At 41.4% G+C, this 27,432-nt stretch overlaps 3 protein-coding genes across 10 annotated transcripts; all 3 read left to right on the top strand.

Annotated features, from left to right (window-relative positions):
• The first annotated feature begins 480 nt into the window (after positions 1-480).
• cant1a (calcium activated nucleotidase 1a) lies at positions 481-7,257 on the top strand. 7 transcript variants are annotated; one of them, XM_071473567.1, is made up of 5 exons: positions 2,404-3,728; positions 3,895-3,959; positions 4,778-5,446; positions 5,994-6,197; positions 6,287-7,257. In XM_071473567.1, the coding sequence occupies exons 3-5, from the start codon at positions 4,801-4,803 to the stop codon at positions 6,655-6,657; spliced, it is 1,221 nt and encodes a 406-aa protein (XP_071329668.1). In that variant the 5' UTR covers positions 2,404-3,728; positions 3,895-3,959; positions 4,778-4,800; the 3' UTR covers positions 6,658-7,257. The 7 variants fall into 7 exon arrangements, with proteins under 7 accessions (XP_071329667.1, XP_071329664.1, XP_071329665.1 ...); XM_071473566.1 differs by lacking the exons at positions 2,404-3,728; positions 3,895-3,959 and adding an exon at positions 481-637; XM_071473563.1 differs by lacking the exons at positions 2,404-3,728; positions 3,895-3,959 and adding an exon at positions 1,726-2,300.
• A 132-nt stretch (positions 7,258-7,389) lies between these two features.
• On the top strand, positions 7,390-10,669 carry LOC139616044 (galectin-3-binding protein A-like). 2 transcript variants are annotated; one of them, XM_071473562.1, is made up of 6 exons: positions 7,390-7,571; positions 7,912-8,018; positions 8,260-8,463; positions 8,640-8,774; positions 8,914-9,205; positions 9,365-10,669. In XM_071473562.1, the coding sequence occupies exons 2-6, from the start codon at positions 7,934-7,936 to the stop codon at positions 10,455-10,457; spliced, it is 1,809 nt and encodes a 602-aa protein (XP_071329663.1). In that variant the 5' UTR covers positions 7,390-7,571; positions 7,912-7,933; the 3' UTR covers positions 10,458-10,669. The 2 variants fall into 2 exon arrangements, with proteins under 2 accessions (XP_071329663.1, XP_071329662.1); XM_071473561.1 differs by having other exon boundaries at positions 8,637-8,774.
• An 8,369-nt stretch (positions 10,670-19,038) lies between these two features.
• Positions 19,039-27,239, top strand: timp2b (TIMP metallopeptidase inhibitor 2b). Its single transcript, XM_071473560.1, has 5 exons — positions 19,039-19,384; positions 24,990-25,090; positions 25,203-25,308; positions 25,422-25,546; positions 25,680-27,239. The coding sequence occupies exons 1-5, from the start codon at positions 19,255-19,257 to the stop codon at positions 25,875-25,877; spliced, it is 660 nt and encodes a 219-aa protein (XP_071329661.1). The 5' UTR covers positions 19,039-19,254; the 3' UTR covers positions 25,878-27,239.
• Positions 27,240-27,432: the final 193 nt, after the last annotated feature.

The raw sequence follows: 27,432 nt of genomic DNA, 5'->3' as shown, positions 1-27,432 counted from the left end.
TTGAATGCCACGGCCTTGGTTTCATTTCGACTAAAATAATAAGGGAGTGTTGGTAAACCAGTGTAATATTTAACTCAATACCAATATCCCAAGACCAGACACACAATGCCACAACTGACAGATGCAGTTTAGTGGAAAAGACTGAAAGAAATACAAAATGTACATTATACATCGATCGTCGTTTTGCGTTTCTTTGGCCGTTTCGCATCTATTTGTGGTTGTCTTGCGTCTCTCTTTTCCATTTTTATCCAAGGGCCCCTGACTCCTTTTGGCCTCTGGACCTGTGCCCGGTAGCTCATTTGAATCATCCATGCATGTTGGTGCCATTATCTTGTGCGATGAAGTTTTATTTTTTATTTTTATTTTTTAAGTTATTTGTTATTTAAAAGGAGTGTGAGGATTTAGTTCTCATATTTCCGACAGCGCGTAAATGCAGCGTTTGACAGGCCCTCTCGTATGCGCGGCGTGCGCAGGCACTGCACGATGCTGTCGTCATCGGTACACACAGGAAGTAATGCTCGGTTGTCTGCTAAACGCGAGCGGAGGAAAAGACGCGGAGGGGAGAAAGCAACACAGTAATAATGACATCTGAGCTCCAGCCGTCAGCGGACTGCGAGCTGAGCATCTAATATCTGCGGTGAGTGCGGAGTGAGGTGTTTCAGGTCGCCTGTGAACGCAGCGATTTGAGATGACATGTCTGTGTGTGTGTCTGTGTGTGTGTGTGTGTGTATGTGTGCGCGTGTGTGTGTGTCAATATGTGTGTTAACCTCTGCGATGCTGGCAGGACAGGGAAATGAGCCAACACGCACACCGATAGGATGTGTGTGTGTGTGTGTGTGTGTGTGTGTGTGTGTGTGTGTGTGTGTGTGTGTGTGTGTGTGTGTGTGTGTGTGTGTGTGTGTGAGAAGCAGGTGAGGGGCACCTACAATTATTGCCGCTCCCAACGAAACAAACTCTGCTAACAAACACTTTGAAATGGGTTCAACTGACAACATTTGCTCGGTGGTTTATGAGGTGAAGGCTTGCAATAGCAAAGTGGGAATGTCCCAGGACCACCTGAGGCCTCTGAGCTGATCCCAGGGCCCCGCAGCTAAACGACAGACATTTAAATATCACTGCTGAGGATCAGACTCCTCTCACTGGACGAAAAGGCATCAAATCAGGTCCACAGTGGTATGCATATCTGTTTATGGGGGTCCTTGATGTGCAGAGTCTGCCTTACAGCACTAAGTGAACTATTTATGGGCCACACACACACACACACACACACACACTCTGGCTCCTTGATCTGCTTCCTTTGAAGCCTATCTCCCCAGATGTCATCCTTCATGGTGGCACAGCAGTTTTAAAGCAAACTCACATAGTCACAGCGAAACTTTTTCCCTGTTAAAAAGCACTTTGGCCGAATTACACAACTGCCTGTATTGTCAGTGACTTGCTGGGAATGACGCCTCTTCCATGTTGTATATTATGTAAACTCACTGAGGGTAGTGACTTTGAGAAGCTTAGAGGTTGCTTGCTATTAGAGTAGAACTACTCAGTTCATTACATAAGTTTATTATTAGGCGAATGAATACCTCTCCGATAGTATCAATCAAAACAGAACATTATTGTCTTTACAGACGTTGCATTTATGGCTGAACGGTTGGCCTCAGGTGTTACAGGTGTACCTAATATACCTAAAGACTAAAATTACACAGTTTGACTCAGAGAACCTCAGAAGTTCTTTGCTTGTTGATTCATTCATTCTGTTTCTGCTCTTCTCACTCAACCTCTTGACACTTCTTCTGGACTAAAGCCCAGAAAGGGGGTTAAATCAGTTAATGTTACTACAAGTCAAAGTAAGTTTGGGTTCCTGTATCTTTTAAGTTGACTGCTGTGCAATCAGGCTGAACTCTGGCCTCAGTCCATTCAGAGTTCTCAGAGAACTGATTGCGTCACAGGAACACCCCTGTTATGTAGGAATCAAGTTATTGCAGCAGGCCTTTCACCTATATGCAGGTAGAGTTATAGTGCAGCTAACAAATGTTTTTCTAACCTCTGTCCATTCAGGGACTGCCAAGATGAATGATAACTTAATGAACTGTGTCGGCGTCCCGCAAAAGTTTCCCCTTTGGACTGAATCATAATCCTCCAAGTCTAGTTAAAGTTCACTAGATTTATAATAACCCCTAGTCATGGTTGCACTGCAAATAACCAGTGAGCAGAAGGAGTGTTTGGAGCTCGGAGCTGGTTGTGGAGGTCCAGTGAGGTAAATCTGATGACACAGGTTCAGCATTCTGGCAGGAGGAGACGAAGGGGTAAGGGGTTTAATCTTTTTTTTTGTTTGTTTGTTTGTTTCAAATCAGAATCTAAACGCAGTTCTTAGTTATTTAACTTTCAGCCACTCGTCATACTATACAGAGAGTATAGCTTTCTTGCCTCAGAGTGTGGGCCCTGATGTTGCTGTCATAATGGAGTGCTGTTTGGCTCTGGTCCCTCTTATGAAAGAGTCTTTCAGCTCCTGCTCTCCTTTCAGAGAAATGCAGCCATGTTTAGGCCACAGAGGGTGAAGCTCCTGAGGCCAGCCATGGAGGTCCCTGGAATTTAAAGAGCAGATTGCACTTAAGTTTAACGCTACAGAGTCCGTCGCTGACCCTCTAAGTGTAAAGAGCAGCAGATAGTTCACGACACAGTGACGGTCTGGGTGCTGTTGAGACTGTTAATTTAACTCAAAGCTCACTTAGTTTGGTGTGTTTTAAAGCAAATATCAGTACAGTAATAGCATCCAATCCTGCATTATGAGGTTGTAGAATATTTCTGTTGTCCACCTCACATGTACTAGACTCAATAATCTACTTCTTAACTGGCTCTCCATCAAATATGTGCAGTTTTATGTAAGGAAGATTCATTTGTTTTACTAACTCTATTAATAATTTGATCTATTCAATGTCCCAAAATAGTGAAAAATGTCCAACACAATTTCCTGGAGCCCAAAATGACATCCTCTATGCCCTGTTTTGTCCGACCAACACTCCAGACCACAAAGATATTCGATTTAATGCAATGTAAGATGAAACCAGCAAATTTGTACCTTTAGGAAGCTGGAACCATTTATTTATTTATGGTTATTAAACTAATCATTTCAGCTCTAAACCTAACCCAGCAAAAAGTTTTAGATTAGATCATTCTCATTATTGTTTAACATGTTAATTATTTTTGAATAACCATTTAAAAAATCAAAATATAACCACAGACCTACAACACCACACCCAAAGATATTCAATTACCAACAATATGAAACAGAGAAAGCAGCAAGTCAACACAATTAGAGAAGCTGGAAATTCTGCATTTTTACTTAATGACTTTGATGATCACAATTGTTATTTGAGCATTAGTATTTATCAAATTAGGACTGAGATTTGTGGTTGTAGTAGGTGTTACTGGTGCTACAGCCAGCTGGTTGCATATTTCCTGATTTACCTGTTCATTAGCGCCGCCCCTTCGTTGTCACCGAATGGGCCCCTCCCAGTCTCCACGTTGACATACTGCAGTAGAAGCCACCTGACCTATAGCTTTGTTACTTACTTCCTTGCTTAATGTTTTACCAGGCGTTCACTTACTGGTGTGAGCTCTTAGCAGAATTTAAAGTAATATTTAGAATAGAGGCTTCAGTGAATGATGTGCTGACCGTCGGGAGTAAAGGTATAATTTAGAGGTGAGGAGGAGAGTCTGCTGATGGAGAGTACGTAAGTAAGATTCGATGGAGTTTCATTATGTAAATGTGGTTGGTACTGTGGTGCTGCCATGTTGTAGGCTAGGTTGGTGAAAGAGAAACTTCTTGTCCTCAGATAACTTTTAAAAATGTATTTTTAAACAGTGAATTTTTCGCTGTATTTTCACATTAATTGGCAGGTACTACAGGATTAAGCAATGCTGACACCAAGCCATTGTGTCTAATTTTGGTATTCGCTCACAAGGTAAAAACAGGTGTAACAAGCATTTCCTGCCAAGTAGCCCAGCCTTATCTCTGCAACTGAACTTTCTGTGAATGGGGAACTGTATTTTAGAAAAACATTAACACATTAAAGCAAGATGGTCTAACTTTTGGAAGAAGAAATAACACATCCTTTCTTTTGAAAATTAAAAAAATATATTCATAAGCAGTAAAACACACATCATGACTCAGTTCAGCTACAGCCCTACTCGGCCTAGTATGATCAGTAGGAAATGTTGGATAATGTTTACAAAATTTATAGATATTACTTTATAATTGTTGCCTATTTGTACAGTATATTTGCAGCATTTGTCATTATTCTGCAATTGTTACTTGAAACAACAGTGGATGATGTTAAATAAAAGTTTCATAGTCTCCCTTTAAAAGTGTGTGACATTGAGTCTAGAAGACACTTTGTGAGGAACCACACACATGACAATATCCTTTTTTTAGACAAATGGAAACAGTTTAGGTGTTGATGATGTTAAATCAAAATCTTCCTACTTGTAGAGCTATGGTGGGAACTTAAATATAGACAGTAAAAACTGTAATCCATCACTTATGCTCTCTTTATGATAATAATAACTAATAATAATAATAATAATCTTTATTTATAAAGCTGCGTTACAAAGTGCTTCACAACGATAGCAAATATTAAATCAATTAAATCAATACATTTCAAAGAGAAGAAAAACAAGTAAAAAATTAATACACTCCTTTAGTGATCTGCAAATGGATATTACTGATATTACTTACATTCTCTCTCTCTTTTTTCTTTTTTTTTTTTTTTTTTCCCTTAAGGTCCCTCCAGGCCTCCGTCCTCCATGCCTGCTTCCCCAGGCTTCACTCGACTGGAGCAGAATGAGCCTATGAACTCCCTGCGTATCTCTGTAGGAGGCCTCCCTATGCTGGCTTCCATGGCCAACGGGTCTGACCCTCGTTTCCGCCTTAAATGGAGGCCGATTGTGGCCGTGGCTGGCTCCCTGACCTTGCTCCTGCTGCTCTTCATGCACTTGAGCTCAGGCTTCCGCTCTCACTCTTCCAGCTCGCATGGCTGGAGACCCAGTCACACTGACACCCGGCAGTTCGATTCCCATTACAATGACACCTACCCTCTCAGTCCGCCCGAGCGATCGCCGCAGGGCACCCGCTACCGCATTGCAGTCATTGCTGACCTGGACACAAGTTCTCGTAGTGACAAGAAGCTGACATGGTTCAGCTACATGCGGCGGGGGTACCTGATGGTGTCCCAGAGTGGTGATGAGGTGGCAGTTGAATGGGACGCAGACAAGGTGGTGCTGGAAAGCCACCTGTCGGAGAAAGGCAGGGGTATGGAGCTATCTGAGCTGGTGGTGTTCAACGGGAAACTCTACAGCGTTGATGACAGAACGGGTGTAGTCTATCACATCGACGGTGATAAAGCTGTGCCCTGGGTCATCTTAACTGACGGCGACGGCAGCGTTGCCAAAGGTCAGCACACATGATGTATTTTAAAGGTTCTGAAGTACCAGACTGAAACCACTGTTGGAAAGTAGCTGAGTACTCAAGTTCAGTGCTGAATTGCAATTTTGAGGTACTTGTACTGTAACTGAGTATTTCCATTTTAAGCCACTACTTTTTTTCACTACACCACATTTATATACATACATTGTATTTTATACATTTGACTGTAAAAATGCTACTTTAAAATGATGGTTTCCAACCTTTCTTGGATTGTAACCTCTTCTTAAAACAGTTAGAGATCCTAGTCATGTATCAGATGTCTGGGTTGGTAGTGGTTTCCAAGACATATTTCACCTCTAAACATTTCAAATGGTTTCATATAAATAACTGTTAAAGGCCCAATGAAGTTAAGTTACCCAGAGTTTTTAACAAAAAGCCAAAGATTAGAGGAATGTCTACCAGATGAATATATGAATATGCTTACATTATATATTCTGCTTATCATATTTTTGAGCTTTAACTTTAACTAGTATTTTTACATCAGTGCAATGGGACTTTTACTTCCTTCTGATAGGGTTCAAAGCTGAGTGGCTGGCAGTGAAAGATGAGCGCCTGTATGTTGGCGGTCTGGGAAAGGAGTGGACCACCACTGAAGGCGAGTTCGTCAATAACAACCCAGAGTGGGTGAAAGTCATTGGCTTCAGAGGGGATGTACAACACGAGAACTGGGTTCCCAGGTACAAATCGCTGAAGACTGCTGCAGGGATAGAGCCTCCAGGTGAGGATGTTAATCTGTTCTCACTCACAGTTGCTTGCATTTCTCTCATTTTGCTTTAGACTTTACCATATTCCTCTGAATATCCGCAGGTTACCTGATCCACGAGTCAGCAGCGTGGAGCGACACCCTGCAGCGCTGGTTTTTCCTCCCTCGCCGCGCCAGCAAGGAGCGTTATGAGGAAACGGCAGATGAGCGCCGCGGCACGAACCTTGCCCTTAGCTGCTCGCCTGATTTCCAAAACATAATTGTAAGTCGAGTGGGTCCACTGAACCCCACTCACGGTTTCTCTTCCTTCAAGTTTGTCCCCAACACGGACGACCAGATCATTCTGGCACTTAAGTCAGAAGAAGACGCCGGAAAGATCGCGACATACATCATGGCCTTCACACTTGACGGACGCATCCTTTTACCTGAAACTAAGATTGGGGATGTGAAATATGAGGGCTTGGAGTTCATATAGAGGGCAAAGAGACTGCAGGACTTACTCATGAGGTCACTGCACTGTGGTTCTATTTTGTTTACAATCCAGTCCCTGTTGAAGTTAATGTACTTGCTGCTTTCTCACTGGATTTGTAAAAGACACAACTCCAGCACTTAAAGGATCATCTTCAGTACAAACAGAAGAACTATGGGCTGAGACTCTGAAGTGTGGTCCTGTTTTGGGTTTTGAGAAAATATCAGTCAGACTAAGCAATTCCAGGGTTTCTTGTGGCGCATCATCTCCTTCCCAGGCGGTCAACAGTACTGTAGCCTTTCTTATAATGAATGTACAAAAGATTGATTTATTAGACTGTGATTTTTTTTTCTAAAGCATACATTTTCATGCACATACTGTACACTCTCAAAAGGTCAAAGGTTTTCCCCTTTGCTCTATGTTAAACAGCATCATTCTGTACACACCAATCGTGTTATTTTCAGTGGAATAACCAAAAGCCTGTTTTTATTCTTCATAAAAATCAAAATTATTTGAAGGATGTTTTGGTGACTAATGAATTATATTGTATGTAATGGGTTTTTTTGGAAGGTGGGGGGGGCTGACTGAGTAAAATCTTGATTCCTATTTTCTGAGTCTTGTCATGTAATTCACATTTGGAGCTGGCTACATAACTGGTTCAACAAATTTCAGAGCTATTGTCCTCAAGCAAGCTTCGACTAGACCAAAAAGAGTTGTGCAACAGTCTGATTTTCTCCTTTAATGTGAAATGAAACTAAGGGAAAGCAGCAGGAGTGCAGAAGTGAAAACATACACGGCCCCCCTCCACCCCCACCCCATCCCCACCCTTTTTCCAGGACTTTAAAAGGAGTGAGATTTGTGTCACAGACTGCAAACAAAAGAACGCATTTGAGGACAGAACTGTAACCAGAGAGAGGAAGGTAATGTGGCTTCGTTATACTGTCTTTCATTTTTGTGCACATATTCAGTAGTCATTTTCAGTTACAATAGATATTGCATTACATTGTAATGAAAACATTAAAGTACAGGGAGAAGATGCATGGTTTTATATTCACCATTTGAAACATTAAATGCATTGATATATATATATATGCAAAAAGAAAGACAAAAACAGAACCACGATTCCAGACTTGGTGCAACTCAAAATCATTCAAGGCATCATATTAAAATGTAAAGGAAAGTGGAGGAGCATATTTCTCACACTTCTTCTTTTGGTCGTTGTCTGTCTGTGTTCTTTTTGTCATCGTCTGTCTGTGTCAGAGACCCTCAGCGGCGTTTGGAAATGCTCACGTATCGAAACATACGAACTTTGTGGCTGCTGCTACTTCTCCATGTCTGTGGAAGTGCATTAAAATTTAACTTGTTCAGTGAGTCATCTCAAGCACTTACCGTTTGTATGAAAGCTAAGAACAATATTAAAGTTTATGCAAATGAAACAGTGCTGTTATACTGTAAATATGAATGACTGATACTATGCCGTACCTATATTATGCACTGCACTTTTACAAATATGTTCTGACCATGCTCCTTTAAAATAGTGCTCTGCAGATTATGTGAATGTTTGTATAACCATGGCCTTGGTAAATATTTACCCATCTCTGCATACAGAAGCAAACCCTGGGCCGCAGGAAGGTGACATAAGGCTTTTTGGCTCCAATAGCATTTCAGAGGGCCGTGTGGAAGTTTACCATGATGGGAAATGGGGAACAGTGTGTGACGACGGCTGGGACATGGCTGAGGCCCAAGTGGTGTGTCGTCAGCTCCACTTCCCCGGAGCAAAATCTGTTGTCATCGGGCAGAACTATGGAGAAGGTGCCCTTCCAATTATCCCCCACCAGAGGGCAGTGAAATTATTGTTATGAGTGAGGGATGGTGATTTATTAACACCACAAATGCAGCTCTGTGAATGAGTCCTGTTTAATGTATTAATCACCATAAAAATTAACCAACGTATTCCCTTTTATTTTACATATTATATCATACAGCAGCATCTGGACCTATTTGGCTGGATGACATCAATTGTAATGGCACAGAGAACCATCTGTTTACTTGTGGTTTCAAAAGTTGGGGAGTGACTGACTGCACCCACAAAGAGGATGTTGGAGTTATCTGTGAAACAGCAAGTAGGTATTGAAACTCTTACGAGCCAAAAAGCCCCTTTATACAGAAAACATCTGATCCAGTAAAAGTAGATTCTGTGTGATTGTCAATCTTTGTACGCAATTTCTGTCAAATATTAATCCCACTGATTTGTGATTCTAGGCCCTAATGTGACCTTCAGTGATTTGACACACTCCCTGGACCACAGATTCTGTCTGTCTGATTACCTTGGCCAAATATTTGACAGTGGAAATGGTTGTGACTTCCTGATCGTAGTCAAGAGTCCCACTGGAAACAGACAGGAGGATGGGAATATGGAAATGTTGGAAACAACAATCTGTGCACACAAAATTATGCTCTCGCAGTTCCCGCTCTTTAATACTTCAGAGGGGATTACCAACATCAGTGTCAACATCAGCCAGTCTTGCCAACCATATTTCACCCCCTTCATTAGGTAAACTAAAACTAAGATGATTTGTATTAGATAGATATAGATATAGAATCCATATTTATGTCACCCAGGAGTTTTGTGTGGATGTAAATAGAAAGCAAATCAGAAGAAACCCAATATATCTAAAATCTAATAAATGGTCTACAATTTGTTTCTCAATAGGTACATTTACACCCGGAAGATAGATGTCACCTTCTCCTCTGTGCAGTGCCTCCACTGGATGGCATCAAAGTTTGGGGTGAAGCAGCTGATGGAGGACACAGGCCGGCTCTTCTCTAAGGTCCTTCCAGAGGACGCTTCATTTCACACCCAGGTGTCCATTTACAAATATGCAGAGGAGACTGGGGACATGGTTCTGAAGGAGAACTGTATCCAGTACCTGTCCTGGAACTACCAAAACCTGACCACATCTCCAGCTTGGGCTGACCTGCCTGCAGAACTCATTGGAGCCCTTCTAACCCGCTCAGACCTGGTGGTACCAGATGAGTATTTTCTGCTCCAAACTGTACAGAGCTGGATCACAAAGAAGGGCAACTCCATCAGTTTGGAAACCCAAGTATACCTGTTGAAATTGATTCGTTTCCCTATGATCCCCGTGGAGAAACTGTATGATCTTGAGTACAACTCTTCTCTTTACAGCACTAATAAGGAGCTCTATCAAGAGAACATGTTGAGAGCATTCCAGTTTAATGTTCTGCTCTTTAGCAAGCTTTTGTCCAACCCAAAGTTCAACAGAGATGATGACTACCAGCCCAGGATCTACACCACTAATCCATGGAGCACTACCATTGGTCCTTTGAGCACTTCACTGAAACCAATCCAAACCCGGTACATAAATTCATACAGCAGAGGACGGTATGGCTACGATGGTCGTTATTATCCCACTGTCAGTCCATATGGTCAAAGCACAACCAAGTTGTTCAGCACGCCTGTCCACAACAGCCAGATCTTTAAGGACAATAAGATTCAGTGGGAGGCAAATGTCTTCAAGAATCAATATGAATGTTCAAACCGAGGGGTGAGCTGCAAGTCGCTCCCCGTGGCAAGGCTGGCTCACCAAAGCCATTTCAACCAGCAGAACAATATCCTCTTTCGTAACCGGCTCCTGCTGTTGTGCCAGGGCAGGTACATCTGTCAGGTTCAGGACTTCAAGGATAACCTGGCTCATATTGCTACAAATGATACCCAGCTCGCTTATCCCTGTCCTGATGACCAGTACACCTACCACTTTGTAGTGAGACCAGAGTATGTCTGAATCTGAATATTTCTCCCACCTGATCAGTTTGTCAGGTTGTTACTCAACAGTTTGCAATCAAATACTGACAAGATTATCTGTGTGACTGATTTTTTTCATGAATCTCTTGTTGATTAACTACAAATGTATCACCTTACAATGATTTAATTCATATCATATCAATCATCCTTATCTGTTTTAATGAGGAATAATAAAGTGATTTTTAGATTCTTTTCCATGTGTATCAACACTTCTTTTAAAAGACCCAATTTATCCCTCAGAAGACCAACAATTTATCCAGATATGAGACAGATGAAAGGACAAGTGTCAACAGGGCCGAGTTAGATTAATCATGAGCTTGATTTATAGCTTTTCTCTCCTGGACGCTCTCTGAGTGTTTCAGTTCCAGGGCCAAATTAACATTGTAATAAATAAGTCTGCCAGAGGTTTTTGCCTGGTCCTGTCCAAAATATTAACTGTACTGACTCTGACATGAACCCTGCTGCTTTAATAATATACTCTGTCGTGACCTCAGCCATTTAGCCTCTGTCCAGCTCACTGAAGAAGAAGGGTTCATATGCATACATCATTACTATGAGTAATGTAATGATAAAAAGGAGATAAAATGCCTTGCAGTTAAGTGTTGGAACTAAAATGGTTCTGCTGACATACAAGCTTAAAAGAGAGTTAGATGTTATGGTCAATACCAATAGTGACCAATAGATCAACAGTGTGAGGCCACAGCTAGCAACCAATTAACTAGTTTAGCACAAAGACTGAAAAGAAGGGGAAATTAGGCCTGGCTTTGGTAACACTCCTAACACATAAATTAGCTATTTGTAAGTTTTGCTGTTGCTCCATGGCCAACATTGGCATTCACAGTTTACATACTAGTCTTAAGGAAAGATTTGGGTTCAAACTTCATTCCTTTACTCACAAAGAGCTGTCTCCAGCAGTGGAAAACAACGCAAATGTGAATTCCTTTTTTGCTTCTATTTCTACCACTTCTTTTCTCCCACTGAAGTTAGCATGCTAAACAGCTAGCCCCTGTCCAGCTTGACCGTCTCATCACAGCAAGTCACTGTAGCATCAAGTCTGCCCTGAAGAACAATGGCTGCTCGGGGGGGTATTATAGCCTCTTGTATTGTAAACGCAACAATGGCTGAAGCTCTTGGCAAGACTTTTTCATATGTTTGGCACCAGAGAAAACTTTCAGCCCCTGTAAAGTGTTGCAAAAACAATTCAATTTTTATTAAGGGACTGTATATCTTGGCTGACACCAGTAACTTCCTGGGGTCCCTGCTGGTTGCCTGGCAACTGGTATGGGTTAAGAAATAGTGCTAACTAGTTACCTTTAAATTTGCTGGTGGGCAGATCTTGTTACCTTTGGGCAGAGCCAGTCTTTGTGCTAAGCTAACTGGGTAATTGCTGAAGCATGTTTAAAAAGCAAATTAAACACTTTTTTTTCTCTCTCTCTCTTCTACTCCTCACCAGGAAGTAAATCAGTGTATTTCCCAATATTTCCCAGAACCACTCCTTTAATTACGTGTTGGTTCCGGCTACTTCTATTTGTGTGAAATAATTAAATGTCACATTATCATCACACTTCTACACAGCATTACCAAAACGAACAACATACTTCAAAACATGTTGGCTTTATTCAACATCATCAGATAGGGTAATGACTGTGAAAGGGCTTTTGTTAACAGAGGGTTTGATTAAGGATATGATGGCAGTCTCCTCTTAATGAATCATGTAATCTTTCCAGGCAATTGTGTTTTTACCACACACCAGAAAGGTCTTCCAGAATTTCTGCTTCACACAACTGATAGTCACGCTCCAACAACATGCAAACCTACGTGCCTGGGCAGGTGGGCTGCACAGCCACAAATAATACACAGTGAGTCATCGGTTTCTCGGAAGTGTGTCTGTCTGTGACTGCACCAAACCGTGACATGATAAGAGATGACTGATCAGTAATGAAGATTACGTGATCACTTTGTATATTTAAGATGATTCCTCCACATGCACTCATGGTTCAGTCTTGCACAAACTCACAGAGGTGGTTTGCTTTCACATAGGAGAGAGTGCTTTCATTCACAAGCAATTTCATGTCAGGCTGTGAGCTCAATGTAAAGTAATGTGTTCATCAGGGGGGAACGTTCAGATATTTCGTCACAGGGTAGACTTGTTTTGTTGTGAGTAATATCTGGCTGCGTTTTCATTGTTGTGTCATTTTTTTCCCACTAAATAAACCCCTCAAGTTAGGACAGACTTCATTTTCTTGGTTTGCCCCAGAATTTTGAAATTATACTTTGTGGGTGGATGAACAATGATTTAAACTCTCATTTAACCACTTGAACCCTGATGCCCTTCTGAAATTTCCCAGTTTCCCCTTATGTTGAAAAAAAAAAAAAACGAAGTGTGTTGTAATAACAAAAACACACAACAACAAGTAGCAGAGTAAAGCCTTTAGTTCATTCATAGACAAAGGGGACTCCCTTTGTATTTAGTGGGAATGCTGGGTGATGTGGGGGTCAAGTTAGTCTTCATGTATGGAGGAAGATGTACTTAAGTCTTAAGGCAGGGATTCTTTTTACAGATGCGCTATCACACGGTTAAATGGAAACCTCCTTTTATAGCCATTTCATTTGAATTTGGCATGATATATTTAAAAAGTATGGGATGTTAAAGCTGCACTTATAAATATTTTCATGTCAACAAAGATGTGCAGTGATGATGTACAACACAATAATGATGAGTTCACAAGCAATTGTTAACCAACTCTGCAGTGTGAATGAATACTGGACTTAGATTTGTCAGGTGGACAGGAATACAGCTCCAAGACATTTTTGATCCATAAATAGGCAATATCATGTTGCCCAAAGCAGCCAATAAGTAAATAATCAGTTCTGCGATGAGCTTTATCAGCACCAAATTGCTGCTTAAATTGCTGTCCAGGTGATTCCCCAGAAACCCTAGTCAGAGACTAGTGGCATTGTAGTGCTGTGGGGGAAATAGTTGTACAATCATTTACTAGTAATTTTCAAATACGATTGCGCACATCAGTTACTCATAGGGTTCCAATAATTCCCCGAAAACTGAGTCGAGATACTGACAATGCTCTCTGGTCATCAGCAACAGAATCATGGTAACTGTCAAACTGTGAAACCACCCTGTGGACAATTTTCATTAAGTCATGACGTCACATCCAGGCAAGCCTCAGTTTCACTTCTCAAAGGAGTTTGAAATGGAAAGCAACTGGACTTGGTTATTTGTCTAGGAAGACGTTTCACCTCTCATCCAAGAGGCTTCATCAGTTCTTTCTCGCACCTGACCAGGCTGGGACTGGTCCAACCCTGCCTGGTCAGGTGCGAGAAAGAACTGATGAAGCCTCTTGGATGAGAGGTGAAACGTCTTCCTAGACAAATAACCAAGTCCAGTTGCTTTCCATTTCAAACTCCTTTGAGATACTATGACCTGGACAAATGAGAATATTCACAGGCTCAGTTTCACTTAACTTCTGTGACCTCTGCAATGTGCCATCGGCCCTTCTGAACTATGAAGCAACGTTCATGTTCTTTACTTTCCATATTCTGAGAAAAAATTGGCATCCACTACAGCACTTTCTATAAGAAATTGAAAGCATTCATATTTTACAAAGCTAAACAATTGAAAAAAAAAAAATACATCTCCCAGGAAAAACTACAAGCATGTTACTTATATCATTGTAACTTGGCTTCATTCATATCCACAAAACTCACCAACATTCTCATCTTAAGTAAGTTTTGCACTTTCTAGTTGTAATCTCCACTGCCTAAAAACCTCTGCAGTGTTTAGTCGTCTCTGTTCTGCTGTGAGGTAGCAATGCACAGACTTGCCTCATCTGTCAAGCCACGATGTTGAGCGCGCATATGTCTAGGACTTATGGGAAATGGTGTTCACAAGAGGCCATTCACTTTGAACAATGGTGGGACTTAAATGTTGTTTTTTTTTTTTTTGGTCTGTCAAGCAGATGTTTTCCTCCTCCTCACTGTCCCTCAAGCGAATTTGGTAATGCTGATTCACTGTCTCACATTGTCACCAATAAAAATGAATAGCTGGACTGATGAATGGAAAATGATGGGAATTACCACTGGGCCGTGGCTGGGTCACATCAAAACAAAGATGGTAACGTGGAGGAGGTGGACATGCATCAGGGGATAGATAGTCAAAAAAGCTACGTGGTGGTCAGGTCATATGGGATCTGTGTGGGCAACAGGACAGAAGGGGTGGGAGTCAGAGGATGTGGGTCATTGCCGCAGCACCCACCAGTTCCCACAATGAGACCCTCTTTTTCTGCCTTACCGGGCACTTCCTTTTAAGAGTATTCCTGGCCTTGCAAGTCTGTAATTTAGGGGGTAGAGGTTCGGGCCATTCCTAAGCCCCTTTTGGCTTTTGTAGTGGGTAATATACACAGGGGGGCTGCTTACATTGCACTTTGACAATTTTGCCCTCTTTCAACAAATTAAAACCAAATGTTGATACAATAATCCAGATCTTAACTGGAAACGGAAACCCCAGTTCTAAACGGAGAGTTGTAGAGTAGGAAATAGCTGAGAATTGTCATGCTGTGAGGTCATTTGAAATATGCCCAGGAGCTGGGGGCACGGCTACAATCTGAGCAGAGCCCGCCACATCAGTCAGCATCTCAGTGCAAAGGAAACTGACTGTTTGGACAGGGGGCGGCAGACTTTGCCCAGAAGAAGGCGTCTGCTGTTCCTCCGATGCTTTTTGGTAAACTGCAGAAAGAGACGGTAGCATATTTCCACGAGTTTCATTTTGGATGTGTCACTTCCTTTCATGTGTCTTAATTGCTGACCCACACCCAACATCTGTGTTGTTGTTGCTGTTACGTCTTTTGTGTCTGGTAACTTCCACTTTCCACTTACGAGTCATACAGGCTTGCAAAATTTCTAACATTGTGGAAATTTCCTTATCATTCTGACCCTAAGGTAAAGATGAATGAATGTCTTAATTTCCCTTCAGCAAAAAGACGCAGGAGACTTTTGTCACTACAGATATGACATGAAATCGGGTGTCCCATTTTCCTCTCTGCTCCTTCTCTCTCTCCCGGCCTGTTTTTACACAGACATCAGAGACCTGTGGAAAAGCAACCAGGCAAAAATGCTCAACTATGGAAAAGAGTGGAAATATTTGCCAGAGTGGCCAAAGACCAACAGTCGGTGGCCAAATATGATGTCAGGGAGCGAGGCAGCCACAGCAGATACAGTCCCCCCTCTTTCTCCCTCTCTTTCTCTCTCTCTCTTTCTCTCTCTCTTTGGTCCTCTTCATTATTCATCATCAGCTCTAATCATCAAACACACCATGCCCTCACTGTGATCTCTCCCTTCTAAGCCAGAATCAACACGTGAGGCCACAAACCCAGAGCTCTCGGGATCCACAGTTTCCTGAGGTGGCGTTGCAGTGGTGAACATTCCAACAGAAGAGCTATCTATTTTTATGCAGGAGTGAAGGATAAGAAATAACTTAAGAATTTGACTATAGCATAATGTTTCTTTCACAGAAGGGTGGAGGGTTTGGGAAGCTTACACTGAGGGAAATGCCGCCAGATTGAATCTATTAAGTTTAAGGGGATGATGTCACTTCTCTCCATCCCGCCACACCTCCTCCACTCATCCTTCATTCTTACTTACTATTTTCATGTGTCACAAAAAGTGTTTTAATAGTTACTGAAAGTGACTGTACAAACATAACACAGAATTCAAGCCACAGGTAACTATACAGTGTGATCTGAGGATTACTCAGCAACACCCACACCAGACTCACTTGTGACTTATTGTTAGTATAAATGTTTAAAGTAGCTATAATTGATATTTACCAGCCGCAACAGTGGGGTTGGGATTGTTTTCATCTTGTGAGTCTATGTGTGTCATTATGGCAAACTATGTTCCTGAACACACCTACTGTAGCGGGAATTACAACTACCTTGGCGAGTGTTTATGTGTCTGTGGACAAATTTTGTCACCGTGATGGCGTCACATCGTACAAGATACTGTGAGAAATTTTACAAGTGTGTAGCTGAGATCAAAATGAAGTCAGAGTTCAAAGATAGGTTTGGTCTGACCTATGAGTACGGAGTCCTTGTGTAATAGTGTAGTCACACCTATTGAACACTGTTGATGAGTATCATGGCTGCTATGATCCCACTGCAAGAGGGTATCTGGTTTATTATATGTGGCAACAATGTGACAGCGTGAAACCCAGCAGGCACTGCACATCAATGTAATGCCACAGAGATGTTGGACTCTAATGACTCTAACATCTAACATAATTTTGGTTGGAGATGTAAATTGGGATGACATCAAAACCCAGTGTTGGCTAATTAACATTGTGATGATTTACAGATGTTGGGTTTTCCTTATGACTAGAATGTTGGTATTTTACATGTCAAGATGGCGTTGGCATTGTACATTTGGAAGACGTTGGAATTTGATTACGTAACAACACAACGTAAAACCAACAGAATATCAACATCAGCTGTCTTCAGTATGCTACATCAAATTGATGTTGGCATTAGACGCTGCCCTGACATTGAATTTTGGTACTGAATGTCACAACCTACATTCAGCCAAATACCAGATGTTGGTGACCAGCTTTGTGCCTGCAGGGTTAGGACAGGGTCCCTCGTATAGTAATGAACCTACAGAGAATTATCATCCAAATCCGAAGCTCCCCTCAACAATGTTGAATTTTATAATGAGTTCCAGCTCATTGGTTAACCGCACCAGCCCACAACTTCAGTGTTTTGTGCCACTTTCTCCACTTTCACAGCTTTGTGTTCAGCTGCAACAGGAGCAAATAAGCTCTAAAAACCCACTGTACGCTAGGCTGCCTGCTAAGCACCATAAAGCAGATCCAATTAGCAACTAGCTGATGAACAAAGAGGAATATTTAGCAGCTAAAGAGCCAGATATTTCCCTACAGAGACCGAACCAGAACTAAAAGAGTGTGATTTAACATTCATCAGGTGTCTAGAAACATGAGCCAAAATGAATGTCAACGTTGTTCTGTCACTGCTGGGTAGCTAAGCTAAGCTACTATTTGTTAACAAGTTGGCCATGATGATATGTTCTCTGCCCCCATTTGGCCAAACAATTCTGTTATTGCAGGTATTATATTGCAAAACTATTAAGAAAACACATACACACACACGCAAACACACACACACACACACACACACACACACACACACACACACACACCATAAACAAATAAAGGGAAGAACAAAACTTTATCATTGCTTGTATCAAAATTGTTCAACCAGCAGTGATGCCACAAGTATTGTGAAATACTGTAAGTACTGTAAGAACACTTTTACTATTACTACAGTCAGTGAGGCCTGAGGATGGAGGTAAGATAGAGGTCAGAGGTCAGGGTAGTACACTTTCACAGCTACTAGTCTAACTTCCATTAAGGGAATAATTGACATTTTGGCAAATACGCTTACAGTATTTGCTCTTTAGCAGAGAGTTTGATAATAAGACTGATAGCATTCTGTTGCCTCAGTGGAGCCTTCAGGATACCAGACATAACAAGTTAATTGGTGAGCTTTGGACATGCAGGTAGGCAGGCTCTGTTTCCTTGAGACAGAGCCAGACTAGCTGTTTCACTCTGTTTCCAATCTTTTAGCTAAGCGACCGGTAGCAGACAGTAGCTTCATATTTCCTCATCTACCTCTCTGCCATAGAGCGTATATATCTCAAAATGTCAAACTATTTCTTTAATTTTAATGCGGATGTTCATGGATTCTAGAAATGGAACCCTACTGACTTTGGTGACACCCCCCCCCCCCCCCCCCTTATCTTTCCATTTGCTCAGTCATTAGGCCAACATTTCCACACACACACACACACACATACACACACACACACACACACACAAATCGAAATCCATGACTAGTTTGTCATGAATTTCACTTAGCACATCCACAGTCCCCAGAGGATCCGTTACAAGAATAGCATGGCAATTTCCCTGTAATAGTGATGTTGGAGTGGCAAAACCGCAGAATAGTTGTCTGCTGATTTTGTGAGACCCAAGTTAAAGATAATAAGATAAGGAAATACCTTACACATAATGAAATCATTTCCACACTTTCACGAAGTTAGTCTCATGTGTTGTTTCATTAGTTAAGGGTTATGTTTTTATGTGAGGTTATAAGTGAAGTTGATATCAGATTTAAATCTGGTTATTTGGGGGGATTATAGATTCAGATGTGGGGAAAGTCAAGGTAAAAGTTGTGGGGGTGTTAGGAAATGATTCAGTGCTCGACTCACGAAAAGAGAAGAACAGTTTGCATGTGTGTGAGTGTGTGTTGGGCTGAGGGTGACTTAACAGCTGCATGTGTCGGGATGAAAACAATTATCCACCCCTTCATGCGACATGATTGTGACAGAGGGTGGCGGGGTCTGTGGGTGGATGCGTAAACTTTTGGGAGCCCCTGACCTCCACGGTCCCGCTGCGCTCACTGGCTGGGACCACAGCAGGGGAGGAGTCTGCTGTAGCCCGCAGGAATAAAACACGGCTGACGGTAGTGGAAAACAGATCGAGAGGAGGTGTCAGGGTGCAGATTTCAACAGGAGTCCACTCCCTCGCATACCTTGTGCATCTCATAGTTTGACAAGTAGACCGTCTTTTTCCTCTTGAAGCTGGGGACTTTTCATTTCCTTTAGGCACACCGGACTTCTCAACTGCACAACTGCCTTCATATATTTTATTTTTTTTTGCCTTTTAATTAAGCAGCGTACATTTTTCCAAGATGACCTGGGCGGTGAACAGTTGTTTTTTCACACTGGCCATCCTGTTTCTTTGGCGGGTGGAAGAAGTAGCAGAAGCCTGCAGCTGCTCCCCAGCGCATCCTCAGCAGGCGTTTTGCAGCGCAGACGTCGGTGAGTTGATTCCCCCACTGAAATGAATGAATTTAAAGCGGCATTTGGTCATTGCCTGTTTGAAGAGTCAATATCGATGATCAGTGCATGTATTCTTTTGTCGAAGAAACTGTTAATACCGAGAGGGAAACTTGCCCTACTCTTATGTTTACAATTACAGGGGGAGGAGGATGGAAATTTCTGTCTCTCAATCTTTCTTTCCACTGCCCTCCTCTCTTTTTCTCTAATCATCTGTTCATACTCTTCAATCCTGAGATTTAGTTTAGCCTACTTTTGTTGTTTAAAAGAAGCCCCAAAAGTAAAATATCTTAACACTTTTTACACCATTGCTTAAGGTTTTTTTTTTCCCCCCCTTTAATCAGGGATCCAATCAGATACAGACTTTTGCCACATAAGTGCCTGTTGCTGATCCGGGTGATCAGAGCTCTCTTCATTATTGTTTACACTTCTTTAATTGCCATTTGTGGAGTTTGTTTCACATCATAAAAAAAAGGTAAATGGTAGTTTTTCCCACTCATCCTTATGAGTAAACTGTGAAACTGATGACTGGTCAAAATCCTGCTGAATGGCCATTTAATTTACTCTTGCCCGTAGATCATGAAGATAGTTTCCCTCTCATTTTACCTATTAACAAAACACTGCTTGTTGCTGCTTTCAATATAGGTCTTAAGCTAACAAGATTCTCAACAGTGACCAGCTTGTGTAGCTATTTAAATTGGGGCTTTGCTGAGGGTCTTTTTTCTTGCTTGTGAGCTGGCTGAGTGTGTGGCATGTCTACAGAAGCTGACTTATTCAAAGGTTTCTCTTTACCATTGGATTCCATGGCACTGGAGGGTGAAGAAACCACATTATCCTGCTGGGGAGTTTACTGTAAAGGACAGATTTTTTTTTTTTTTTCAACAGTTCCTTTAACCTTCTCATTGGGATGATTTTAAAGAGAGTGAAGGAAGTTAAGAATCAAATAGGTTTACCCTCTATTTCATGTGACAGTTACTTTGAAGACAACATCATTTCATATATTTTCCTCGCTCCACAGGACAAAGGGGAGCCTTTAAGATTAAGTCTGGATGTGCTTTCAGTCATTTGGTCAGGTATGAGTGTGCAGGGCTCTGACTAGTCGGTGGATTGTTTAAACCTAGACTGAAGGTGCTGATACTCATCTGAACTTCCAGACTGATTCATTTCATCACTCTTTGAGGTCAGGTCCTAACATGACCTTAACCCCCAGTGCCCCTGCTTCAGCACCATGGATAGACCCTCCCACCAACACAAACCAATATTTTGTGAAGGAGATCTTCTTTCTTCTTTTCTAGCCAAAAGGTTTCTTTCCAGCCTCACCAGGAGTCTCGATAGCCATATCAAACTGTCACTAAGAGTGGGTTAAAAGCAGTTTAAGAAGACTGTCACTCATTTAAAGAGTAAGTTTCTTTGCCGCAGCAGAGCTCAGTCGGCATTTGTGAACTTGCACTACCAAAGCTAAAATTCAGAGACGGATCTTTCTGATTAATTTGCATATAAAGATAGAGAATGACTGGGTGGATGAATTTGTAGAGTGATAACATAGTAGGCCTATGTTGAGTTGGAACATTCAGAATGAATGTCATTATCTACCATTGTAGCTCCACCTTAACTCCTTATGCTTTTTTTCAGTTTAGCCAAATTATCTTGATCATAGCTTCTAGTCCACTGTCCTCTACACTGCAGACAGTTGCCAACTGTGTCATCTGTGAAACTTATGTATATTCACTTGCTGTTTCTATATAGACATTGCCTTGAGGAACCTCTGCTTAGTGTGAAAGTATTACTTAAGTTTCACAGATATAGGGTCAGTTAGAGTGTCTGGAGGCCACAGAAAATTACTGAAGAAGAGTAGTAGCTTCCAGTTTCAGTGTCTCAAGTGCAATTCTTTAAAACAGGAACAGTAAATGTTTTTTGTCACGTGTCAACATGTCTGTTTTGAGGTCGATCCACTGCATATAGTTTTCTTTTGTGTGAGAGGTTAAGTTAAGTTATGGTGAATAACAGTGGTCGGAGCAGATACTCTGAAAGATACTAATGGAAAGTTGAAGTGGAGAGCAGAGCAGAACCATTAATCTAAAAGTCGGATCAAAGCAGACTCTAGTTTTACAGTCCTCCTTTACTGTTTTTTACTTTATTTTACTAGGCCCTGGCTCATTTCTCTCTCTATTCCTGTACACAAAAAGAAAATACCAGGTCAGCTTTAGTTGTAAACACGTAGTTCCATTTATCTTGTCAAAACAGACAGAGCAGGAACAAAATAAAAAAATCTTTCCTCATAAATCGAAATCCATCCCTCGGGTCTTTGGCTGAGGCAGAGGAATGCCGCACAGTCATATGCTGTGCTCATTATGTATTTGCAGTTTATTTCACAATTCTTGGTGATTACAGAGAGCATACCTGCTTTTTGTGAAGAAGGGAAAGCGAATCATTTGAGACCTTGAAAGGAAAGCTGGCTTTGACGTGACTTCCGGTATAAACACAGCCCTGCAAGCTGTGTAAACAGAGCTGACATTAAAACCAGATTTCTCTCCTCGGAGCCAGACTGAGTGTGTGCAAGATCTCATAACAGCTGCTTTAAACTCCAGCATCACTGGTCATAATGCATTGGATCGATCTGTCCGGCAGGTTCATTTCAATGTGCCCACTAAAGCAAAAGTCACTTGTAATTTACTGCAGAGCAACTCATCTCTAGAACATTTGTACATCATCATAAATAACATTAAGAGTATAATTTGGGTGCCAGAAAGACAAACTATGGGCATATTTAGGCTAAAGGAAGATAACAGAGGTTTTAAACGCCATGCAATTCCATTTTTTAAAGAAAACAAAAGGATAATGGCGGATTAATCTGAATGTCCTTGGAGGGGATCAGCAGACAGCGGAGTCGCTTTGAATTTGTAGTTTAGTTTTACTCATTCAAAGCAGGACTGTGTTGTGGCTTCTCAGTGAGGAAAATGGATGTACAGGCCCTGCAATTACATGACATGCATTTGCTTTCTTCCCTTTCTCCTTGTTTTTTAAAGCACTCCCATGACCACAACACTACATACAAAATAATGTGTTTATTGTTTGAGTAACTAGACAATTAGATGGTTCTCTTAGTTCCCACTTTTGTGAAACTTTTTTTTTTTTTTCCTGGGGCTTGGTCGGCCTTTTCCAGTAAACTTCATGTCCTGTGAGAATTAGGTATACACTGTATATCAGGACAGAAAATTAAGTTATTTCTCTCATGTACTTTAACTAGGACACACACACACTAAGCTGCCTTAAAGGAGCTATTTGTAAGTGTCGCTATTGCCACATGGCCAGTGTTAGCTTTAACAGCTGTTTACTTACGAGTCTAGAATAAACATTTAGCATCAAACCTCATTCCTTTACTCACCAAGAGCTGTCTCCACCGGCGGAAAGAAACACTAATGTTAACGCTTTTCTCTATCATGTCTTTCCTTCTGCTGAAGTTCGGCCAGCCGGCTAGCCCCGGCCTGCCTTGTCACTTTCCGATAGCGACTCACTGTAGCCTCCGATCTGCCCTAAAGACGTGGCTGCTCAGAGGGCGTATAACCTCTTGTCTTGTAAATGTAACGATGGCTTAAGATCTTGTGAAGCGACACTCGCCACCACCAGCTGCCGCCAAGAAACCACATTTGGCGGCAGAGAAAACTTACAAATAGCCCCTGTAAGCAATAACAGTGAGTCAGCAATCAGTGGAGTTGGCATGACAAAATGAAAGCTTGTTTTGGACACTTTTAATCTGCATCTTCTTCATATAATGAGTTTATCTTTAGCATATTGAATGCGTTTTAAAGAGCTAACTCTAACCCCTCTAAAGTTGTTTTTAAAGCCCCAGTGCTCAAATTATATATTATCGTTCACATAAGTTACATACTGTGCATATTTTCACCTGCCCTACTTTACACCAGTGGAAGGAGAAGTGATCTGTGTGTGATTCTGCACACTCAGGCAAAGGGGATTACCACTAATCCACTTTGTAGCCAGAGAAGTTGGAGACTTTCTCAGAGTGTGTGAGGGAGTTTGTGATATGCAAACCAGAAACATCTTGACTGGTGTAGATTATCACTGGGTGAAGTTTGTCATTCTAAATCACGACATGTAAACCATTTGTCAGTTTATCTGCTACTTGACAGCAGCTCTGCAGCACACAGAAAAGCTTGCAGCCTGCACGGTCTCAGTGTTTTGCACATTTTCCTGGCTAGGAACAACCCCCCCCCCCCCCTCTCTCTTGTGCTCTGAAACTCCTCCTCCCCCTGTCAACTTGTATGTTTGTGTCAGTATTTCAGTATTGCTTTGAAGAGCTGTCTTGCACAGGACACTGTTGGGCTAATGCTGCCTCTGCAAAATGACTGCTGTCCCTGACGGTTCTCTCCTCTGTTACCCTGTTTGCAGAGTGCAGCCATCCTCATCACTCCATCACTCTCTCCTTCTGTGCACACACTCTCCTTTTTTCCCTGTTTTCCTTTTGTTAAAGGTCGACTCTTTAGACCCTTAAAAGGAGATGTTCTCTAAGCCTCTATTGTCATCGAATTAGGGCGCATATGGCTCGCAGCTTCATACCTTCATCATATAAAAAGCAAATTAAAAAAAAAAAGGCTTGATCTTATTTGGTAAGGAAGCAGGCCCATGATGGTCTTAGGCAGTCAGTAGCTGCCACCTTGGGAAAGAGAGGACTTGAAGTGGGACTCCAGAGGGAACATCTGGTTAACATTAGCCCTCTCGCTAGTCTCCTTTACTTAAAAGCTTGATTTTTGAATGGATCTTTGTAAACCTTATTTACTGGAGTAGTCATGTGAATTTACAGTAATCACTGAAACTCACATGATACCAGTAATCCATAGGTATTTAGCTACCACTGGCACATGCAGTAATGTACTTCAACATTTGGATTGACATGAAAGAAGCAGTGTTTGCGAAACACATGAGTCATTTTTTGTTGAACACTCAGTATTTGAGCTCAAAGGCTCATCCGTATGGCTCTGATAATGTTTTTCCACTTGAACTGTTATATTTTTTTTCCCCCCATCCAAACCTCTCTGAATGTGGGAGCTGGAACTTAAGAGTGCAAGAGAGAAAGAGGGAGAGAGAGAAGGGAAAAGGCTGCAAACGAAGAGAGAGAGAGAGAGAGAGAGAGAGAGAGAGAGAGAGAGAGAGGGAGAAGTTGATTTGCATGTCAGCACCTCTATCCAGACAGAGAGTCAGGCCGGCAGAGAGGCCTGGGGGTGAGGGGAGCGTTTCTAGTTCAGCTTTTCAAAGATTGCTGACTGGCTTCCTCCCGTGTCGGCCCAGGAGCCTGGGAGCAGGCAGCACACATTCCTCCCTCTGATTGCAGCTGATGAAACACTCATGTGCCTCTCTGTCTTCCCAGCACCTGGCACATGCAAACTCCACAGATCCAAGCCGCAGCAATGTGTTGTGGCCAACTCCGGCATGCCAAACGTGGGCAGGGCTTAGATCAGACACAGACAGACCCAGATAGAGTTCAGTTTTTACATGACAATAGTGTTTTACTGTGAAACTCTACCTTCAAACACAAAGAATACAAATGTGGGTTGTTTTGTCTTTTTTCCAGTTATCAGGGCAAAGGTGGTCGGACAGCAGGAGATTGACGTTGGCAACAACATCTATGGAAACCCCATCAAACAGATCAAGTATGACATCAAACAGATCAAGGTACATGGTGTGAAGTTGTTTTTAATTCTCATTTTATGTTTGGGTATAAACTTAATTCCTATATGAATTTGAGTTTTTGTTTTTTTTTTTTTTTTCCTGTTTGAAATTTCAGATGTTCAAAGGACCAAACCAGAATTTTGATGCCATCTACACTGCTTCCTCCTCTGCAGTGTGTGGAGTGACTCTGGAGACTAATGGCAAGGAGTATCTTATCACAGGTATAATGCAACCGCATTAGCAATCACACATTATGAAATAAAATAAATATGGTTCTTTCAGTTCAGTCTTCACATCATCTCATTACCTCTACTTCACTATTCCTCCACTGCAGGCAGACTGGAGAGTGACGGGAAGATGCATGTCACACTGTGCCAATTAATTGAGCCCTGGGATACCCTGACTGACACCCAGAGGAAGAGCCTGGTTCAGCGCTATGAAGTGGGCTGTGATTGCAAGGTAGAGAAGTTAAAGGATAGTCAGTGGTTAAACTAGAATTTTCCACAAGGTGGAATAGGTAATATAATCTTGAAAGATGCGTTGCTTGTTGTTGATCAGCGTTGCTGATCTTGGTCTCTTCTCCAATCCTCAGATCACTCACTGCACCTCCATCCCCTGCATGATCAGCACCCCAGCTGAGTGCCTGTGGACGGACTGGGTGATTGAGAAGACAGTCAACGGAGAGCTGGCCAAACACTATGCTTGTGTCAAGAGGAGTGATGACTCTTGTGCCTGGTATAGAGGAGCTGCGCCGCCCAAAAAGGATTTCCTGGACATCGAAGACCCATAACTCCATCACCGTCTTATGGTCTGAGGATGTCTACAGTTGAATTATACTAAGATATAAATACCAAAAACAGAAATAAATACACAAGTCAAAATGTTATTTTGTTTTCTTTTACTAAGAAAGCTGCAGGGTGTGTGTGTGCTACGTGGTGAGGTTGGGGAAAAATATTGTTATGTGTTTTAGTTGCAGGACTCATTAAGTTTTTATTCATCGGTCTTATGAATTCAGCACCTTCTGATGCTTCTACCCCAAAATCTAAAGCACTTCCTCATAAACCACTTCTCCCTCAGCTGTAATAAGGGACAATCATCACAATTCAGTGTTAACTCCTCACAGTACTTTTGTTTCTGCGCTAGTAATTTCTAGTAATTTTTTTTTCCTTTTTAACAAAAGGTGTTGTTTGAAATAGACAATCATTCTATGATGACACATATACATACCTAAAACTCAAAGTGTAATAATTCTGTGAATCTGTGTGTTGTTAAGTAACGTTAGCTGGCAATCGGCATCCTGATTTGTGACAGCAGAGCTACCACAAGGAATTAATGCCACTTCTTACCTGTCCTGCTTCATATTCTTTCTTGTGCTGACTATGCAAATCTTTTCACTTGTTTTTTTTTTTGTTTGTTTTTTTTTTTTTTTTTTTTTTTTAAAGGTGTGGCAAACCTGTTAGAGTAAAAAAGAGTGGCACGTCAATTTCAGATGCCAGCCTGTGCACGCAATCAGTGCTTTGTACTTATTGTCTTTAAATAACCTGAATAGACAAGAATGCACTTTGAACACAATGGTCACAGCAGTCATAATGTCTCTAATGAAAATGTCTGCAAAAGAGGATTGAATCCTCCATTTTGTATTTTGTATTTTTTTTTAATATTACAGTTCCTCTCTTTATAATGCTTTAGTAAGTGTAAGAGCATATTTTATTTAAGGAAATTGTATGATTCATCATTATTATTGAAAAACTCCCTCATTTTGATACTTTTTATGACAAATGACACATTTGGTATTGTATAAAGAGAAGACCTAGTATTTTAACAGTATTAGCAAATACACACATTTTACGTGCATTAAAGGTTAAATTGTAGTCCGAACTGTTAACTGTCTGACTGGCTCATCCTTTGTGTCAATGAAACACATTTTAACCAATTATAAATTTATTGCAAGAGCAATGGGAATGGTCATAAAAGTGTTTAACAGATGTCGTGTGACTTAATATGAGAGTGTAAAAAAATTCTTCATTTGAAACTGTAGTCAAGTATATTGTCTTGTGCTGGTTTCACATGGGACTTTTGAGATGATTTTTGCATGCATGTCCAACTGAAATAATACTGTACATTTGACTATTATATTAAATGCCAAACCCTGTTTTGATTTGCTTTGCACTGGTTATTTTCACACCAATGCCCAGTGTCTGCAGACCAAGAAGACTCCAGCATAATGGGCAGCACTTTATTCCGAAGGACTTAAATCCAGCAAAGAATCAGAATGCCTTTGTTTGGTAGTTATGTAAATAAAATTGAAAAAAAAAAAAGTTATTTTAAGTGACTGGGGCAGACAC

The sequence above is a fragment of the Trachinotus anak genome, unplaced genomic scaffold (assembly GCF_046630095.1).
Source record: "Trachinotus anak isolate AG129_WGS33_773 ecotype Australia unplaced genomic scaffold, CSIRO_AGI_Tana_v1 ptg000003l, whole genome shotgun sequence".
NCBI classification, from domain to species: domain Eukaryota; kingdom Metazoa; phylum Chordata; class Actinopteri; order Carangiformes; family Carangidae; genus Trachinotus; species Trachinotus anak.
The sequence above is the reverse complement of the archived record's forward strand: the minus strand, read 5'-3'. Positions and strand labels throughout refer to the sequence as shown.